The following is a 21,236-nucleotide window of genomic DNA, read 5'->3' as shown; positions in this document are numbered from 1 at the left end:
TTGCCTCACTTTCTGATAAGCATCCGTGATGGCGAACAGCATGCCGCCGCCACGGGTGGTGGGCTTAGCCGTGACGGTGATGGCGAAGTCATGATAGAAGGGGTCGGGGATGAAGGACTTGGTGAGTCGGCCCACGTTGGCGTCCGGGCCGAAGCTGTAGGCGGGGTAACCCTCGAAGCCCGTGACAAAGGAGACGGAGGGAGGGAGGGGTACGCCGATCAGCTCCGTCAGGTCCAAGGATCCCTGAGAACCGCGGTCTGCAAAATAACAAGCACAAAAGGTGGAAAACATGTTAGTGGAGGGGAAGAAAGAAAATATACATCTCCTCCAATGAAGTCTATCGGAGTTCATCTTTGGCCTTTGGACACCTTTACCCCGCAAAAATAAACTGACCTGAATGTCATCAAACAAACGGGCTACAAGAAAACTGGCTGCAGCCATATGGACACAACATGGCGTCAGGGGTGAAACTGAGCTTCACGGGAGCAGAATGTGGGGTTTCATACATTTGTTGTCTTAGTCACTGCAATTAGTGTCTTCATGATGTATGACAAATCCTGTTTGCCTGAGAGCACCCAGCCTGATCCTTCAGAAACTAAAGGATTTATTATCTTTCTGGCACTTTTTTGTTTTTTTTCAAACCACACCATGAGAGTTTCTTCTGCTGTTTATACTGAGCAGAGCAGAGGAAATGCAAGAGAGTCCTAAAGTTTGTTCCGCATCGCTTGGTTTGACATATTTCAGGAAGTGAAAAATGTAAAGTAATACATGCATCACTAAGATGCCATAAGTATAAAGCCTTGAAAGGTGGCGATCACTGAGGTCATTGATTTTTCAAAAGCTAAACTTTATTTTCTCAGGAAATCACAGTCAAATAAAGATCTGCTTAACAAAGACACAGAAACAAGACTACAACAATGGAAACCATTCACTCCACACACATTAAAACACTCACATGTATAATTAGAAGCATGAGCTAGTAAAGCTGAAGTGAAACAGTGGTTGGCACCTAGTCCTAAATAAATAAATAAATGAAGCTGCCATGTTCAGTGTGCAGAGTCCATACAGAGCAGCGGGCAAATGATAGCCCACGCCTTATTTTAGCTTGTGCCCTCTAGTGGGCTAACCCATTTTAGGGTCAGGACTGAAGGTCTGTGACAATGGAGTTGGGATTTGTCGCCCGGTAGGTTATGAATTTCTTTCACGCCTCTTTATCCATGAGCACTTTCAGATTATAAGAGACAATGGCTTTGTTTGGATCATTCAGAAATTCCAACTCAACACTTTCCATGGATGAGATATATGTTTACATGCTTCAAAACTCGAATTTTTTTGACATATGCAAAGCGGTCGCGCCCGCATTAAATCTGCCAAAAATATAACAGAAGATGTTTTTGAATTGATTCAATAGAAGATGACAAATAAAGACACATTGTCCATCTGGGAAAATCCTCACGTCAACTGATATTTACCCACGTGGGACAAACCTTGAAGAAATAATATTAATTGCAACCAAAGAGAGGATCAAGGTTTACAACAGCCCTCTCGATCTGAAAATGCCTTCTGATCAGACAAGTCTGTTCTGATTGAGGCGGTCACATAAAGCATTTTTAGCTCCGACTGGGCTATTATTCTGATTATTAGCAGAAGTGTCTATTTAAACGTAGCCAGCGAGGTCTGTCTGTTCCAACCTCTCTCGTTTCTGCCTTCAGAAATTTTGACAACATGTCAGATACACCCCATAAAGTTTGCCAAGAGACTGAGAAGGAGCATCCATCTGTCTGAAGTTTCTTTACCTGTCATCATATTCTGTACATTTACCACTACTGCACGCTCGGCTGAATGCACATCTGCATTGTTTTCTGTCTGTCGCACATACAAATTCTCAAGCATGGCAGAATATGTGTCCAGTGACTGTTATTCTCTCCGCAGCAGGCATGCAAGAACTTTGCAAATACCCACCTACCACAACAACTTTCTCTATATCTTGGTCGCGCTTTGTCACAAACACACTCCACATAGTCTCCTCCACACCTGGTTCTCCTTATTGTCTGTTCTTTCACTGAGTACGGGCAGCGGGGTATAGGAGCCGGGCATCTGGAAGGCATTAGGGCCCTAGACTAATACACACATGCTGTGCAGTGGCAGCTCCTGTAAATTCGACTCACCGCGTGGCGTGTGTGGGTCGACAAAGGCAAAAAAAAAAAAAAAGAAGAAGAAGAAGTGGGGAAAATCGGGGCAGACTGAGAAGGAGAGTGCAAACACAAAGACTTCCACAACTACTGAGTGTGTGTGGCCTCACAGGAAGAAAGGCACACTCCTTCCCCCATGCATTAATTGGATTGAAACCTCTACAGGCTGTGGCAATTAAAAAAAAAAACACACACACACACACAAAGAGGTGCAACCCACACCCCATACGGCTGTGAAACCTCAATAGCAGCTAGTTTCACTGGACTGGAGAAGCAGACTTATCTCTGCACAAATGTGCAACTGAGATCCAAAAACTGGACTTCTGTCCATCCACAAAATCAGAAAACAACATGTGTCCACCACAGGTTTGTCTAGCAACTTCCACAAAGATTTGATTACATGTCTGTTGTTGTGAACAAGCTCCTGTGTCTTGCTTGGCTTTTATTTTAAGGACTTAAGGGTATTAGCTCAAGATAACTGCATCAAGATTTCGCTGACTGTCTTAACATTTAGGCACTTCAATCTAACTGAGCTAAAACAAGCCATTTTCCCAAATACTCTTTTGACCCATTTCTGATTCCAAAGAAATCCTATAATCAGAAACTGGTGACTGGGTTGTTGGCCCGCCTCGCCTCCAGACACGAACTTCTCTCAGTATCTCCTCCGTGTCGTCAGCGGTTAAGTCCCGCCAAAATTCCCAGAGCTCAACCTGTCACTTTGCTGCGTCTTTGCCCAAGAGTGACTTCATTGCAGATGTTCCTCCACTGTGTCGGAGACTTAACAGCTGGACAGGTCGCCATGGAAACGCAGATACACTCTCTGCCTCAGCTCCAGTTCTCATGATGCAAGACCGGCCGCGAGCGGTCAGCTGACAGCGCAGAAGGGATTCTGATGACATATGAAAACCCTTAATACTGTAAATAATGAAAGTAGATCAGCGAACATGTAAAACATCCCAGAGCGAAAAAATTAAAAAAATCACGTTAACCGTGACAAACTTGTGAGGAATTCCGGTCAGGGTGCGACTTCTCGGATTAATCAGCTTTGGCTGGGTTTGAACACCACCTGCACTGGAACAGGGTATGAGAACGAGAGCAGAGGAAGGCTCAGGAGATGCAGTGTATGTCCTCCAGCTAGTGATCACAGTAATAAGTTCAAGGTGTATGAATGGAGTACAAGATGCTGCTGCAATGTGATTAAGGTCTGAGCCACTGAGGAATAACACTGGCTTTGGTAAGGTAAGCTCTTTTATTCTGCGGAAAAAGAGGATGTAGACCTGGGACAATAAATTTAATTTCGCAGGATGGCTTTCACTCGCAATGGTCGTAGATAAGATTCGCCATGTAGCATCATGACATTGTATAATCATTGATGTTACTCAGTCATGTCTGTTACTGCATGCTGTGTCAGTCCATCAGAAAGAGGACATGCTTCTGTCTTCATTAAGAAAAATATACTAGAAAGCAGATATAGAGGTCTTGACTGACAGTAGCTATAGGAAACCATGGTGCAATGGGCATGGCTGCATTATATAAAAACTATAACTCAAGAAGAAGCACCCAGGTTGAGCAAAATGTAAAATAAATTCATAAAATCACAGTTATGTGGCCATATTTTGTAAAAATTTGTGTTCCTACATGAGGAAATAGACATGTAAATAATTTTTTGTGTGTGAGGATTTGTGTGTCGGTTCTGCGCGCGCACAGCGTGCCTGCTTTCTGTCCAAAATGAGGAAAAGTCAGTCCAAACACTGTTCTCTCTGTGTTTCTGGCGTGTGTCAGAGACATGCTGCTAACTTAGTTTGACTTGAGCACTTCTTGAAAGACATGATGACTGTCATTAGGGTGGTTAATATTATTCGATAGACTATAACTGAGCCTTTGTTTAAAAAAAAAAGATCTATTGTTCAAATATAAAATGTTTAATCTTTAATTTAATTTGTAGCTAAAGGCCGTTTGCTCAAAAGGCAATTTACTGCACAATATTAAATGTAAATGAACATCCGGTTAAATGGTAAGCTAAATGTGTATTTAGAGGGAATTCAGCATTCGTCAAGAGATATGAGAATATTGTACTGGCTGATCAGAAACTAACTAATTTGGAGTAAAGGCTCTCGCAGCCTAGTCTTTTTGGGAGCTCTCGCAGCTTGTTCTTGACGCATCAACCAGGCAGAACTTGTTTCTCGCGTGGTGTCCGGTTACTGTTCTGTGATTGGTCAGGAATCAGAAGCAGTCGTGGTTGCTTCGGAAATGCTAGCGGCCACTCTGTGTGCTCCCAGATGCTAATATTCGCAGTGTGGCCACTATTCGGCAAACCGTGTGTGGGCGCATGCTGAACGAACGCCGGCCGACATCCGAAAATAATAAGACAAGTGCGTCTCGTTAATGCTTAGAGCGTGTGTCGTATACCGAGTTCCGCATTTGAGTTTCTCGTGAAGTATAAATTATCCAAAACAAACTTTTTTCTTGTTCTTGCAGCCCTGGGAGTGAGAACAAATTTCTTGCTTCTCACCGAGTATGTAACAAGCTTAAGAGTTAAACTGAGTAAAAACAGGTGAAATCCAACACACACATCTGGCAAGACACAGCAAAACTAATTTCTACTGATACCACCAGTTTACTTGAGAGTACCAAATCATGCATACATACAGCTACTGATATTTACTGGTGATGAGCACTTCGGGTCTGCTGGGTAAACACTGTACCTTGGAGTAGATATAAAAACTGGCCCTTTAAGACTTGGAAAGAAATCGGGGTCGTAATAACGTGGTGATGACAGATCTAAATGGTGCTGGCCAAAGTCAGCCCCTCGGCTGTCAGTCAGTTCACAGGAGTTTTTAATGAGCCGTCAGATCTGATGAGGGGCTCTGGAGTCTAATCAGACCATCACCACGGACACCGTGATAGATTATTCTCATGCAGCTTAAATCTTCAGCGCACATCCACACGTACACAAAGCCTCATTTCAGAACCAACAACCCAGAACAAATGATTATTTTCTGCGGCTGTCGTCACACCACATCTTACGAAACGCACGACTCTCCCTCCCACACACTGTGTAATCACTTTATCCCCCTCAACTGTTCCCAAACATCTTTCAGCTAGACTGACATGAACTTATACGATGAGACATTTGCCATAACTCACAGCGAAAAAGCTCAATCTTGATAAGAGCCAGCCCTGAAAATGAAGGCTGCGAAGATAAAGGAAATCAAAGCCAGGCAACAAACAAATACAGAACACTGAACTAATAATGTGATTCTGATCATTTACTGGATGAAAAGGTTACTTGTTGCCAGCAGATTTTGAAATATCGAATGTGTGGGTGTCCTGTAAATGAGGGGGATGCAGCTGCTAACAATTGTGTTCCCCAGCAACTAAAACTCATTTGACACAAACATTAATGGAATGAGTTTGTCATGAGAATGATGATTAAATCCTGCTTAGAAGGTGAGGAATCAATCATACACATGTATGATGTGAAAATTATTAGTAGCAGTGTTAACATTTGTTGTTAATGTAAAATTGTCTTTTAAGTTTTTACGGTCCGCATCAGTCACTTAACATCTGTTCGAGACATCGTAAGATCTGTGCGATGGCACAAACGTCAAATAAATAGTAATTTCCTCTCTGTTCCGCTCTATCACTGCAGACAAATTCTTTTTCAAATAAACAGCCACGTGTTTTTCCTGCAGACAGACGAAACAAGGTACCTCTCACATCCTTTCATCCCAGAGGCTCAGCGCTTAATTGGCAGAACAGAAGCACTGTCGGCCTCGTGCTGTAGCGGGCGGCAGGAAGTTCTAGGTAAATTGTTAAGACCACACAAGCCCGCGTGTTTGATTTGCGAGTGCGGTTAGGCCTGTGTGAGACCAGGTGAGGCTGCAGAAACCCCCGTTAAGCACAAAGATGCTCTGTTAGCGCCGAGCTAAAGTGCCAAGTCTGTGCCATAATTGAGAAAAAAACACAGCAGAAGTATGTGTCACACAGATAGAAACAATGGGACTTTCTCTCTTGTACTGTATGTGATTTAGCTCTCCTGCGTTAGCACAATGCGAAAGAAACAGAGCATCATGTGGTGTGAAAACGATGCATTTCTTGACTATAACACAGCCCACATTTATCACAGTAACACCTGGAACTATTGCCTCTGCCAAACAATCAAGTTGCAGTTTACTTCCATGTTTGTTCACAATCATAATATGTATGTCGTGAAGCCAAATCCTGATCACTTCCTCCTTGAGACCAACTGAACATTTGTGCCATCAAGACATCAAGGAGAAAATGTTTTAACGTCCTAGAATAAGGATAAATCCTATTACTGATGAATCTAATACACCAATCAGCCACAACATTAAAACCACCTGCCTAACATTGTGTAGGTCTCCCTTGTGTCTCTAAAACAGACTCATCAGAGAATGGACATGGGCCTTCTGAGGGTGTCCCGTGGTGTCTGGCAACAGAATGTTGTTAGTGGGGGTCTCTGGGTCCTGTGGGTTGAGGACAGGGGCCTCTGTGGTTCAGGCTTGTTCCAGTGCATCCCACAGATACTTGATCAGTTTGCGATCTAGGGAATTTGGAGGCCAGGTCAACACCTTGTGCTGTTTTTCATGTTTTTTTTGAGTTGTTCCTAAACTGTTTTTGCGTGTCTGCACCCTGCTGTGGATGGCTGCTGCCACGAAGGAGTGTCATTGCTATGGGGTGGGGGTGCCTGGTCTGGTCTAGGTGGTGTCTATGGAATGCCAGGTCCAAAAGTTTCCCAGCAGACCATTGTATTGTCACATGATGGTCATGAATGTTATTTACTCATTCTGCACTTTGATTTATACAGAGTACTACGGAATATTTTGATTATGGCTTGCCTGTGGGCAAAAAGGGAAGGTAGGAAAACCCCACATCTGCCGAATATAGGAATATAGGAATAGGAAAAATTCAAAGACTGAGACAGAAATAAGTGTATCACGGAAGTGTTGCTATCATGCACAAGAAGAACATGAGATGGACATATCTATGAGGTAGCACGAGGACATGTGACCCTCCTGCATGTTAGGAGCATGATAGTAAAGCTCGCAGAAATAGGAAGCCTGTGCGCACAAAAACAAATAATCTGACACTCAAAAATGTCTCCAAGTCAGCACGCTACCAGATTTGCTCAATGTGATGCAGCTTTTCAGGGAGCATTTTTATCCAAAACAGACTGCTTGTGGTTGATACTGCAACCATTTATTGATCCCAGTGGGAAAAGACATTACATGGTGTTGCAAGCACCTTACTGTAGCAGCTGAGCCATATGAGCCACACATGGAAAGAGACGCTGCTGATATTATGATTTGTATGGGAAAATGTGTCCTACTGTTTACAGGCTTGGTTCACCAGAATAATGGGGGGGAAAGAAAATATTTCTAGGAGTATGTCACTGTGCATTTGAGTTTGGTTTTGATTTTATTTATCCAGGATGACCATTTCTGCCGAGGAATCAAAAATGAGGACAGCAGCGGAGTACTGTAAATTCACCTATTTAGTCCTTCGAAAGCACGGTTTGAATGGAGTCCTTCATTCACGGAGAAATGCAAACAGATACCTGGAGATGCCATGTGGGGTTTACCCCGTGCAGCTTTAATGTACACAAGAGGAGCTTGTTCTCAGTTTGGTCAGAACCTGAATGGTCAGGAAGCCTTCTTAATGTAATGAGATGGCAGATTGCTTTGAAGTTGGTTTGGAAAAAAAAAAAACTTGCAAAAGACAAAAGATCAAAACATAAACTAAATTCAAAAATGTGATATTAGACGAAACAGTTGGCTCCAGCAACTGTTCTGAGTAGGACATTTTCCAGAGTAAAGCCAACATGCTCTAATAGCCCTGCAACAGAACAGCTGATTAGCCCCGTAAAACACAAAAAGCTTTTACAGCCATTTAAATTTCAACAGCTTGTAAGATGAACCAGATGGTTTACGGGATTTGGAACAAATCGCGGTATCCATAGCAGCCAAGTATATCTCTGCAGGTATTTTGAATTCATATTTGAATAAATCCCTCAAGTGACTTATTAAGCCATCAAGTGACTCCATTCGGCCCTGCTTATCAGGCCAATGGCAGTTAGGTCAACAAACAGTACGAACTGGCAGAGCCAGACTCAAGCAGACATGAGAACGTCTGGGCTATTTCTGGCTCAAAAACATTTGGGAACTTTTGAAATTTTGGTTAAATCCAAGTTTTACAAGAGCCTCTCTCCATTCTTTTCAACCACATTCATCCACATTCATTGCCGGCGGTTGGTTATCTAAACAGAGTACTCCTGATGCAGCTGCTGAGAACATGAGTCACAGCAAAGTGCAATCATTACCGACTACAGAGGAGAAGAATATTCTGCCGTTACCAACAACATCTCCACCAACCACATCCAAATTATGTGTGCAAGATTTCACAACAAATCAGTTTTCCATGACACATTATGTTCTTGGCTCGGTGGTACCACTCTACAAAGGCAGCTGAAACCGTCTATGTCCCCAGACAACCCCCCCGTACAGAGTTGTGGTCCCATTATAAAACAAAAAGGGCAACTTCAGCATTGTGCTAATAGGCTGATTATTCAGGCATGAGCTATTAGTTCCCACGTCTGGAAAAAATAAATAAGAAAACGCAATTAGCTCATCGGGTAGAGGGAAATGAATCCTAAACATGAAATGTTTTCAGGGAAATTCCACAGTAGCCAAACGTTGCACGAATCCGCAGGGAGGAAGTGATAAGTTGGACGGAGAGTTAATGCTAAGTGGCTTCGGTGGCAGACTGAGTAAAACAGATCTCTGTGGTTGGAACCGTCAGAAGTAGAGACAGAAGAGATTGCTTCAAGTTTTAATAGATATCGTGGCGCCAAACTATGAATAAGCTTTGTTATGGCGTCATTAGATATTTAATTTTTCATATAGTTTTATAAGTTTAATAGCACAAACAATGTAAAATTCTAGAAATTCTAAATCTCTGACTTTTGGACTCTGCTTAACTCGCCATAATTGAAATTAATTGGAAACACCACATTGCAAACGCGGTCCAAACAGACACGCCTCTTTGTGTTTTTGTCAAACAAGTGAAACTTAACCAGCGCCAACGCATCGATTTCGGATCCAAGAAATGACTCGCCGTACCCACCGCAGCAAAATGAGGTAGTGCACTCCCATCTCATCCTTATTGATGCCAGCTGCCGCACTGAAACCACCGAGCAAACCTCCCAGATGAGAGGAGATGGAATTCATTACTGCTGAAGTGGTGCACACACATTCTGTTCGCCTGCAATTTTTTATTTTTAATCAACAGAATTGTCAGCAAAGTTGTGAAGTGTCCAGTTTACGCTGTAGCTGTTGAAGTGGTTGCGACTGCGATCGTTTTAAGTTGGGAGGAAGTTGGGAAGTTGGGAACAGGTGCAATGTCCAAACTAATGCGTGTGTTTGAAGGGCAGAGTTACGTAAAGTTAAACCACCTGTCTAATTTTGTTTAGTTCTCCCTTTTGCCTCCCACAAAGTTCAGATGCATCAGATCCTATCCTATCTTATCTGGCACCAGAACGCTGGTTGGGGAGTCTTTGGGACCTGGCCGTTGAGGGGAGGATCAGGCTTGTTCCAGGGCATCCCACAGACACTTGATCAGTTTGAGGTGTGGGAAGTTTGGAAGCTCAGTCAACGGCATGTACTATCCTACTATTTTTTATTTGTTTTTGCAGATTCTGCATTGTGGAAAGCCGCATTGTCCTGCTGGGGATGGCTGCTGCCACTGGGGAGTGTTGTCGCTATGGGGTGGGAATGCCTCATCAACAACAATGTTTAAGTTGGCGGTACGTGTCTAAATAACGTGTCTACATGATATATAGGAATGAACAGGCTCTCCGAGAGTCTACCAAACTATGGTCAATAGTTCTACTGTCAAAATAGATGACTGATTCAGGTGGCCGAAATATAAACTGAGACATGCAAAGTGGTTCAAGCATCCAATCACGTAACACTTCCAAGAGCTCGGAGCAGACTCTGGAGCACGGATTCTAACATTCAACATTAAAGCCACTGACAGGTGAAGTGAATAACATTGATCATCTCGTTATAATGCAATGTTCTGCTCTAGGAACCCTGGGCCCCCCGCCATCATATGGATGACATTTTAACAGTAACCATTCACCGAAACATAGCTTAAGCACGCACACCGCCAACCACATTTTCTGACAGCATCAGGCTTCCCCAGCAGGACAGCACGCCTCACCACGAAAACTGCTGGGGAATGGCTTGAGGCCCCAGATAAGCCCCCAACTCACAATCCAGAGGACCCAAAATTTCAGTTGCCAATGTTCCCATGCACACACAAGGAGAAAAGTTACAAACAGAAAAAGCAAAACTACAAAGAAGGACTGACATAATTGCACTAAAAATTAGATTTTCCCAATAACTGTCACTGTTCGGCAATCACTTATCCAGTACAACTTGCTGTAGCTTAAGCACGAATGAGGAATTAGTGACCAAGTTGGTATTGCCTTGGTCTAATGTTCAGTGCTGGTGGATTTAGACATTCATCCATCATACTGAGTATTCAGAGTTCTTTGTTACGTGCTTTTAAACGCTCAATTTGCAACCATTTCTGTGCCAAGGAGCCTTCCCACCAGCGGCCAAATCCTATATGAAAATGTAATTCTAGAAGGGAAAATGAGGCTAGCCGAGAAGATAAAAGACTGAACCGACATAGAAATCTTTCAATGCAGCTTTAAAAAGGTCTCTCTTTCTATAGCTCCCAGACACAGAACTACACACTGATATACAACGGGAGCCTTATGTGTGACAAGTAAAGTGAGGTCTGGATTGGGGTAAAAGGGGCTGAGCGGTAAGCAGAGCGCATTCTTGTGTTTCATCCAGCATTCATCCTCGGGAGCAGGGTTCACAGTTTCGCAGTGAGTCGGACCAGCTTTTTCGCGGCCGGTGGTCTTACAGACTACTGTCCACTTAATATATGATAATGTATACAGTGGAAAGCTCTTACTCTCTGAAAGACTTTTAGTGTATATCTGCTCTTTGATCAACTTTGGGCAATGGTCAGTTGTGGAGTTTTGTGCTAATGTAAACAGTTTACAGACGACGTGGAGCTCGGTCAAATGTTTCATGTAAATATTAGATAGTAAGCACTGATACTATTAAATATAGAGTGCAAGGATGGCTGACTTTTAGAGTGCCATATGGGATCTCGAGTGTGAATTTTCCATGTCCTCGAAAGATTTGCAGCCACAAATACCTTTAACCCCACCTATAAAACCTGCAGACCCTCTGCAGAGTGGTTAATGCTAAACTGGGGCTTAGTGAAGACACTGCTGTAGGTTTCACAATGGGTTAAAGGTCACTGTGTGACTCCAGCGGACCATGGAAGAGGAGCATATAATGACTGCCTAGTGAAAACAGTGTAATTGTAGCATCCAGGAGGAGAGGGGTCAAGGCAGGTCAGGGCGGAATGAACTTGTCAAGTCCTGATTGATGTCATAATGATGTTTTTCTTAGTTTTTTTAATTTTTAAAAGTGCAGACCCTGTTGTTAAGAACTTAACTGCAATAAATCAGAAACCAAGGAATTCGTCTCTTTTCTTTTTTTATCAAAATGTTAAATTATTAAATATAAGAATGCAGACTGTCGTGCAGATTTTAAGTTGTTTTGGTCAGAGTCTAGGCCAGCTATTCAAAGGGGTGCAGTGTGCCCAAATAAGCCAAGGGACTGGACAAGAGCTGGGTCACCGATAAAGGTCTCTTTCCTCCATGCCCGTACAAGCTGGCAAATCCAAGGCCGGAGAGAGCCAAGAGCCAAATAGTCAGGTTAGCGGAGCCAAGTATTCCTCCTGTCTATCTCACCCCAAACACACTTCCATACACACCCCCCCCCCCCCCCCACACACACACACACACACACGCACACTGCTGCCAGCTTCCTGCTCCTTCAGTTCTTTCTTATCTTCCATCTCAATATGGGGAACGAACACGGCAGAGTCAGCAGGAGAACAGTATCACCTTTGTAAAGTGAAAAATTTGAAGTATTTTTTTTCTTAATATTTCGCTTGGAGCCCCTAAGGACATTTTCAGTTGAATATCAAGAATCACATGCATCTCTAAGGAGTAACAGTTAGTATTTTATGATAAAATGCATCTCAGCTGCTTAGCTATACGGATGAAATTAACTGTAGTTCAACTATGTCCTAAACCCGTGCACATATCACGCCACCTAATGTACTCATTCAACTTTAAGAAGACTCATTTAAGAAATTGCACGATGTACTGAAGAGACATTCGCTGCCATTCATCACATATTTGTCTGATTAAACAAGCCAAGAACAGCTACTGAAGGTCTAATGTTCCCAAAATGTTGTCGTGCTGAACCTGAAGTTTGCTTATTCAAGGAAACCTCAAATCCATGAAAAATCCTCAATAGCTGCAGTGAGCTTACACAGGGAGAAATTCCTTAAGACATAAAAACTTATCACAATATTATAAGTGACACAGAAGGACCAAATACAACAGAACCTGGTCTGGTTTTGCACTCCTATCAGTCTTTCTCCGCACACTATGAATGTCAATGAAGGCACTGAAACTGACCAGTCTAATAAAATGTCAACGGAGCAAAGAGATTGACTTCCACATTAAAATTTTGAGTCCTCAGTCATAAACATTTGGATCTTTTCAGAAAAGGTATTGCTTGGCAATGTTTAATACCTTTTGGAATACTGCCTTCAAGTTAATTAAAGCAGTCTGATGTTAAAAGCGGATGTCTATAGGGTTCAGAAGTCACACGGCTCAGTGTAAACGGCATGTTGTCCGGCTTACCCCAAGCTGTGTTTAACCAGCTGTAGAAACTGCACTCTGACCAAAGTGTCAGAAAAATGATGGGCTGGCTAAAAACAACACGGCCCATTCTTGGCAGCTTGCCGCCACAATGTCCAGTCTTCAGCGCGGAACCTGTGGAGAGACATTGCGAAGTCTCTTTCTTCGTTAATAGGCAGGGGAGAATGATGAATTGGGGATTTCTCAATTGAAGTGACCGTGATGAATGAGCAACGTGGAGAGTGGAGAACAATGTGAAAGAAGTAGAGGAGACAATCAATCGTCAGCTGAAGGAAGTTCAGTAGAAAAATGTAAAAGGCTTCTTCCTCACTTAGGCTTCTAAGCAACTGGGACCTTTTAACATGACTATAGCTTGTCATGGTTCCTGTCAAAAAGGGGGGAAAAAATGTAGAAAAGGTATGGAAAAACGCACACTGGTTAAGAAGGTAATAAAGCAACTGAGAGAGACATGAAAGGAGGATGAGGAAAACTATAAACTCAACAAATGTACTCAGGATCAACATCTGCAACTGAACATGGTCCTGTGACCTTTTCATCTTCATCCATATCAGCTCCTCCGGCCATAAACAAATCTCTTTAGATCACTTTCCCCTCTTTTCCAGTGATGAATGCCAAAGCTTTGCAGTGAGGCGAACGTTTGACATGTCTGTATTCATCACACAGGAGATACCCGTGTTGCTTATCCAAACTGTTCCTACAGAGGGAGGGTGGAGGGGTGGTCTGAGTGATACCATCTGCTTTGGCTCTACAGCGTGAGCTGCTCGCTCCAGTTTGAAGAACGGGCCCTCGGCCAATCCACTCGCAGTCCAGTCCATTCATTGACTCAAGAGTGGCTGCGTCCAACAGCGCCTGTTGACCGTCACTGTTTAAAGAGTCTTGACCGGCCTGGCTGACCCAGATGAGAATGACCTACATGACCCAAGTGGTCATTTCAAACATGAAACTGTGTTTACTCAGTGGATGCACTCACTCTATTCATGAACCATAAAACTGCTCTTGTAATATCGAGGGTCCATAAAAGCGTCCCTTCAGACATACAAACAAGGGCAAAGGAAGACAGTGTTTGTCGTGCTGAGAACATTGGAAAAGAACATCCTGTCTGTACCCAGCCTCTGAATTTAGCGGATGACAATATCGTGCTACAGTTCACAGTCATATTTAGTTCGCGTTTCGGTTTCCATATAGCAATGCAACGAAATGTACAAAATGTTTTTCTTGGTTTGGTTTGATAAGAACTTGTCTGTCGGCACAGAGACTTGGCCTCATCCAACACTTTAGCAAAGAACTGGAGAGCCAACCGTGATCCACGCTTTATTCCTCAGTTCCCTATCTCGCTAATGCTTCTGTGGCTTACTATAAACCCGATGTTGAGTTTTAAAGCCCTTGTGATTTGAACCTCTGCGTAGTGCAACTACTTTCTGGTAAATCTCCCACCCACGGCTCTACTGCAAAGGGTTTTACTTCGTCTTCTCTGAGACCTGTAAAGCTTTCTGAGCGACATCGCTTTTAAACTTTACATCATTTGTATTTAGAACTTTAGTTGGCCACTTCACGACACACTTTTCAGTGACTGCAGCTAACCCAAGTAAGGGAATAAACGTTTTACACGTGAAATAAAGAACTCCTATTAGCTACTCATTTTCTTTGTTATTCTGCACACCTGCCAAGTAATCTCTTGAGCGATTGCGGTATGAAAACACCATGGTAACACTCTCTATCAAAGAACACATTGCCAAAATAGTTCACATTACTACTGTGGGTAAAAACTTAAGACTTCTAAGAAAATAATGGAGCAGAGCATCAATTGCTGAACAGGGTCAGAATGCGGTGCAGGTTCACCTTGGGGAGGAAATGATCCCAATCCTTGATCCCGGTGTCCGACAGCAAGTGAGAACACTCAGCAGCTGTTAGGATCATTGTCAGGTCAAAACCAGGTCAAGCTCATTGGCGTGTTAATTTAACAGAAGATTCCTCTTGTCTCCCAAATGCTTCGAGTGCTGTGGCTAACGCAAGGGCAAGCCTTTTTAAAAGTACTCGTTTGCCGATGGACAAAGATTGCGGGGTAGTGGATTAATTCTAATGTTAGGGCAAACTAAGACGATATGACAATAGCTCTATTCTGCTGAATACTATACAGAGTGTGTTGGTTTGGCCTATATGACTATATGCCTGAGAGACAGAAGGACAGGGAAAGAAATAAATGAGTAAATAAAGAGGAAAATATAAGAAAGAGGGTGAGGGCAGAGACTGGTCAACCGCGTTAAAGGCAATAACAAACAGTGAAAGGCAAATACTTGGATCTGTCAGCTCGTAGAAGTTTTAATCAGGTATTGGGGGAATGACTAACAGTTATGTTGCCTAAACAACACACTCCTTTTTCCCTCTGGTCTCGACTTCGTGTGAAAAATCTACACATATTGGTGTAAAACAAGGACATGAAAATAACAATGTTAGTGTCCCAGTTTTATTACCATTATCCCAAAAGTGTAGTTAACTAGCAATATGCTCAGTAATGGTCCAACGCCTTAAGTGGACTAAAGTCTGTAATGTCTCTGCTCCAGCTGCTGCTCTGCATGATGGAAACATCAGCTCTGCTTTTACAGTCGAGGCTTGTAGCTTCCAGCATGTTTTCATTTGCCGTAGTCTCAGTGTGTGCATATTGCTCCACTGAGACCATCTCTGTGTATCTCCACAATGTCGGCCTGTCAATGAAACACTGACAGGTTTTGGATGTGGGCCCAACAAGTGGTAAAGAAAGTCAGCGCTTTGAGGCCTTTACTTCACCCCCACTGAAACTGTTGGAGCAGAAATGAAGAGGTTTACAGCAACAGCGGATGGTGAAAAGCCACAAACACATTTTTAAAGATGGAAGCAACACATCGTCGACATTTCCTTTTGAAGCAAAACTTGAAATGAGTAACTGGTCATTAAGACTGTCAACAGCCGAATTTCTGATGACTGACCTTTCACAAATAATTTCAGAGGGAACTCAGACACGACGGCGCCAAATTCAGACAGCAGGAAGAAGGGGCGTGATATGTCAATTGTGGCATTTCTATGCACTGTTTAATAATCAATTCTTCTTCTTTGTTCCCCACAGTACTGATAACCTCATGAAATTACATGGTAAATATTGTCATGTGTTCCTAGAGTTCAACTCTTGTGTCTTCTTGATAACTTATAGTAATCATGTGTGAGGAAACCCCAGGCAAATAGCAAAAGGGTGGGACTCCAAAGAGTTTGGCAAGTACACCAATCAGGCATAACATTATCGCCAACTTCCTAAAGGGTGGGTGTGCCTGGTCTGGTCTAGGTGGGTGCTACATGTCTAAGTAACATCTACATGAATGCCAGGTCTAAAAGTTTCCCAGCAGAACATTGTATTGTCACAAAATGGTCAATGTTATTTACTCCATCTGTCAGTGGTTTTAATGTTGTGGATGATCGCTGTGTATTCAACATTATAATATTACCTTAACCATGTCTACTTGCTTAACCCTAAACCTTAAATTAAGCCTAATATCAAACCAGGTCTTTACCATATAATGTAATGATTTACCTTACGAGGGACTCCCCACAGTGTAACTGTGTACCTCTCTAACCATGAACTGCCTCAGTGCTCTCCGGAATGAGCAGTTTGATTTACAGAGCCATTGTTGAAGTAACCTAATCCAGAAACAAATGTTACGACCCAACCTTGGTTCAGCTAGTCTAAAGCTGTGTGTGTGTTGGGTGTGTGAGTTTATACATGGGTGTAAAGCTTTCCAGATTTAGAAGCTGGCCTCACTCCTTGCTGACAGTCAGCCTATGACAGAGGAGATTGCACGTAGCTGTTAGCCTCTAAAAAAAACCCTCAAGTACCTGCTGGCGCGCTGACAGCAGCTTTGATCCTCAACATCTGACCTTTTTTTTCATTCATAACATAAACTGACAGTATGATACGCTTAACAGGTATTTGGGATTTGGCTATTGAGTTCAAGTTTCAACTTTTCGCTGACAAGCGATATTTGAAGACCAAGCTGTTTTGTTTGGTTTATCGCTAACCATTGCTCCGAACAATCACATGTGCATTTCTGCTCCCATTCTAACCATTTCCAGCCCTTCAGGAAGCAGTTTTCAACATAAAAATATGATTTGTTTGCAAAGTAAATTGATTTCAGCACTGACAATGCATACAAATTGGTAACAAATGCTGGAAAACCAAAACACCTGTTGGGATAGTTTGGTATGAGCAGCCACATGCCCCACAGTGTAGGAAATAACGATGACTTTGCTTCTATCTGATTATAGAGTTCTTCTTCAGAGATGGTCTTATGTAGAGAAGTTTAAACTTTCCCATCTGTTTATCAGGCAGTCCCATGTGTATCTCTAAGAGTTTGACCTGGCCTGATGAGGGTGAAAAGAAAACAGACCAACGGCGACAAGAGACTATGGAAAATTACTGAAATACAATGAGTTGTAGAGATGATTGGCACTTTGGCGAGATGCGGTGGCAAGATACTAAGGCCCTGTCCACACGTACGAAAACGATCTTTTTTCTCTCCGTTTTCGACGTCATCGTTTCAAGAAATATCCGCGTCCATACGGGTCCGTTTCTGCTCGACCGAAAACGCTACTTCCTATTCCAGGCCTATAAGTGGCGCTGTTTCGGTTTCAGAAATTCACCAAAAATGGAGAGGAAGAGGCGGAGCATGCGCACAAAGCCTGAGCGCTGTTTACAAATCGCCTTTTTTGCTCAGCGTGGTGGCACAGGAGCATGATATTTTGCCCTGGTAACCCTAATAGGCTCAATATCTTCTCCAGCAGGAAAACTAGCATGTAGTCCGCCATTGTTGTTGATGTTGTTACGAGACGTTTCGCTCACGGGAGGTGTAAGGCTGCTGGGGGGGGGGACGCATACGATGACGTCATCGTTTTCGTTTTTCTGTGTCCACAAGGAAACGCTAGAGCTGCGTTTTCAAATTTATCCACCCTGGGACCCGTTTTCAGAAAAGTGCGTTTTAGGGCAATGCGTTTACAGGATACGTCTGGACGCTCGGCCAAAACGATTAAAAAAACCTCCGTTTTGGCGTATTTGCGTTTACGTGTGGACAGGGCCTAAGTTGAAATAATGTTTGAGGGCACACTTTGAGTTTCCCAAATGTTTACCCCAATGAACTTTGGTTCATACCTCCAAAAATTGGGGCTAGTGAACCCAGATGGACCTGCATGATTGACTGCATTTTCTTTTTAAATAGCGTGACGACAAGAAGATCTAGCTTCATAAATGCATTATCAAACACGTGGGCAGGGTTTTATTTGTAGACTTTACTTTTCCTTTTTTATTTACTTTTAAACCAAAAGAAGACACAGTATCTTAAGCTAAAGTAGGTCACTCATTTTGTAGTAAAAGATGATTTTTTTGTTTGTCTTTAGAGCCTCGCAAGGATCAATGAGAAAAGTCATCAGAATGAATAAAGAGGAAAATGAATTGAATGACGTTTTGCCTTTACCCAAAGGTCTTGTTTCCCTCTCTGTAAGTCTCTCTTTAATCTTTTTAAATGTCTGTTTAAATCATACATTTTCTTAATGTGTTCTTCATTTTATTATACCATGAAGAAAAACTGAATTGCCTCAGCTTCCCGTCTGGTCGCCCGCACTCATCTAGAGTAAAGTACTTCCTCACAATTAGCTGGTACAATCTCTGGCAAGCTCCTACTCAGGTACTAAGCTCATCTGAAACAAGCCTTGCTTTGTTGTATTCAGTGAATTCAATGAAAAAGATGAAAACAAAAGATAACATTTTTGCCAAAGCTGAAATGGGGTGTTCACAATTAGGTTTTTGCTCAACCATGCATTATAAGTAAAGCAATTTTCCAGTTGGCGTTATTTGCCGAGAGGATATTGGAGCAGAGTTCATGTTTCATATCTGCTGCCAATGGGAGAGTTATCAAATTCAGGGTTGCCTGCTAAATGAGTAGAGGTCTCCTCAGGCAACCACAACATCACAGTAAATTGGATCTCTTCCCCTCAGCCACGCTTCCAGGTTTGACTCAGCTGTTGGTGTGTGCCGATCAGGGTCTATGTGTGCCGAACAGGGCATTGTTCAAATGCAAGGAGACGGGACTTTTTTTATTTGGAGCAGGGGGTTGGGAAAATTGCGTGTTTTGCTCTCAGTCTAGTCAAAACGAAACCGTACAAAAATATAACGGTTTTATCAATAAAATAAAGAGTCAACCCTTTAAAAAAAGTGCGTTATGTTATCATGATTGCATCCATATATCAGGAGAAGGTGCACTATATTTGATATCTATGAGCACAAAACTTTCAGATGCTAAAAATCAGGCATGCCAAAAAGCAAATTATACAGCTGTGATGGATTAGAAAATACAACAAAACAGAATCAACTAGTTTAAAAATTTATGTAGCGCCCTACGAGGGGGAGACCATGAGGTTTGCCAAACACACCACAGGCAAAATCTACCAGCATTTTAGTGTTGCAGTTAATTTAAGGCCTTGTGTGCCAGATACATCCTGCTAACCACCGTGATTTTCCATTAAAGCTACTGCATTCATCTTATCACCGGCGCCAACATCTATTCAGATTTTACGAGTAAAGACGTCACAAGGGGAAGGACAGTTTTTGGGAAGTAAGTTGATTACTTACGCTAAGTAAACAGAAAAACATCTAATTATTTCATTGCATTCTGGTCAAAGTGACTCAGCTTTTAACAGTAAAAGAAACATTTTCAGAAAAGGCGGGAAAAAAAAGTGAGCTGTCGCATGTTCTTTGAAAGAACATTTCACACAGTTTGACTTTTGCCAGGTCTGTCTTAGGCCTCTTACTGAAAGGAGCTGGTGAAACATTTTTGGGAGAATGAGAGCTACATAAAGGCTGGCTTTTGCTTTAATGTCTGGGGAGGGCTGGATCTGTTGTTTTCTCTGCACTTTGGTAGAAGGGGCCGTTGAAATGTTTGGAAGCTGGAATGCAGCTCATTGGTGGTCTCATGAAGGGTAAAAAACTTGTCCGGCTGACCCAAAATTTGACAATTAATGTCTTGAGCCCAATTAAGCAGCGATTCTGTTTTTGTTTCCAGACCAATTATACCCAATAAGCAAATATTTCCAATTATGTGCAATGAAAACATCAGGACTTTCTGTGGTGCTGAATAGGTGTTGACCTAGCTCTTGACTTTGAAAGCTCTTTGGAAAATGGATCTGTTTTTCTTTCTTCTCCGGCTAAAAAGAAGCTGCCGAAAGCTTGAGGGGTCCAAGCGGCAGAATGGGATGTCTGGTGTTGCTGAGGCACTGAGTGATGACAGCATTGTTCAACCAAGTCTTGAAGACGAAGAAAAACAAAGCCCTCTGCACTCATCTAGTTTGTCTCGGAGCCACTGGAAAACCAAAATTGTTCCTGGAAACTTAAATACCACAAAAGGCTTTTGTGAAGAATTTCTTCTTCACAAATCCTCGTTACACCTACGAGTTTTGCCTTTGTCCATTCGCTTCTATGAAGCTACAAAGTGTTGCATTATTCAAAACGAGACAAGAACCACATTTTCACAATAAAAGAGCACAGTTTATTCTGCAGCCTTTCAGCTCAAACCTGCCAAACGGCAAAACTTGAAAGGATTAACTTTAGCTGCAAAGAGTTGTTCATGCTCCACTCACCCCACCAACAACATGTTGAGGAGAATAATGTCAGTGTGATTATATATCCATCGGATTTTACGGCCTAGTCTTAACATTAAACCATAGAGCGTATGTGCGAATAATCCGTAATCCCCTCAGGTTAAATAAACTGATTTTAAAGTCATCAATATGCCTGATTGCTGCGGCACGGTTATGCTTGACAACGTTGATACACAAATCTGTTTCTCATTTTAAAGTCAAGGGCTCAACAGAACTGAACAAACACACCTCTAACATACATGTTAATATTCTTATTTATCTTCGCTATGATTTGATCCAATCTCTTGTAAGGCCACAAAGAGAAATAATAAAAATCACACCTCTAGCCATAATCACACTGAAGCAAAACTGTCAAACAAGTTGAAGTGAAATCGAGTGAACCGCCCAAAACACTTCCCCTCATCATCACTGGAGCATGTTTGGATGGATATTTAAAAGCCCTTTGGGATATTTCCAAGCCATTTTGACCATTTCTGTGTCTTTTTTATTGCAGATCATTGACTAAAAATTCCACAGAACTCATT

The 21,236-nt window shown here is 42.4% G+C and overlaps 1 protein-coding gene across 2 annotated transcripts in view; it reads right to left on the bottom strand.

Moving 5' to 3' along the window:
• The window catches only part of LOC311503564 (uncharacterized protein), a 51,360-nt gene that overhangs the window by 22,063 nt on the left and 8,061 nt on the right, over nucleotides 1-21,236 (bottom strand). For both annotated transcript variants that reach the window (XM_084566361.1, XM_084566362.1), the window contains exon 3: nucleotides 10-257. In XM_084566361.1, the coding sequence (XP_084422487.1) occupies nucleotides 10-257 (248 nt within the window). The remainder of the gene's footprint in view (nucleotides 1-9; nucleotides 258-21,236) is intronic.

The sequence above is a fragment of the Chelon labrosus genome, assembly GCF_963514085.1.
Source record: "Chelon labrosus genome assembly, chromosome: 18".
Lineage (NCBI taxonomy): Eukaryota > Metazoa > Chordata > Actinopteri > Mugiliformes > Mugilidae > Chelon > Chelon labrosus.
Note: the sequence above shows the minus strand (reverse complement) of the source record. Positions and strands in the feature narration are given on the sequence as shown.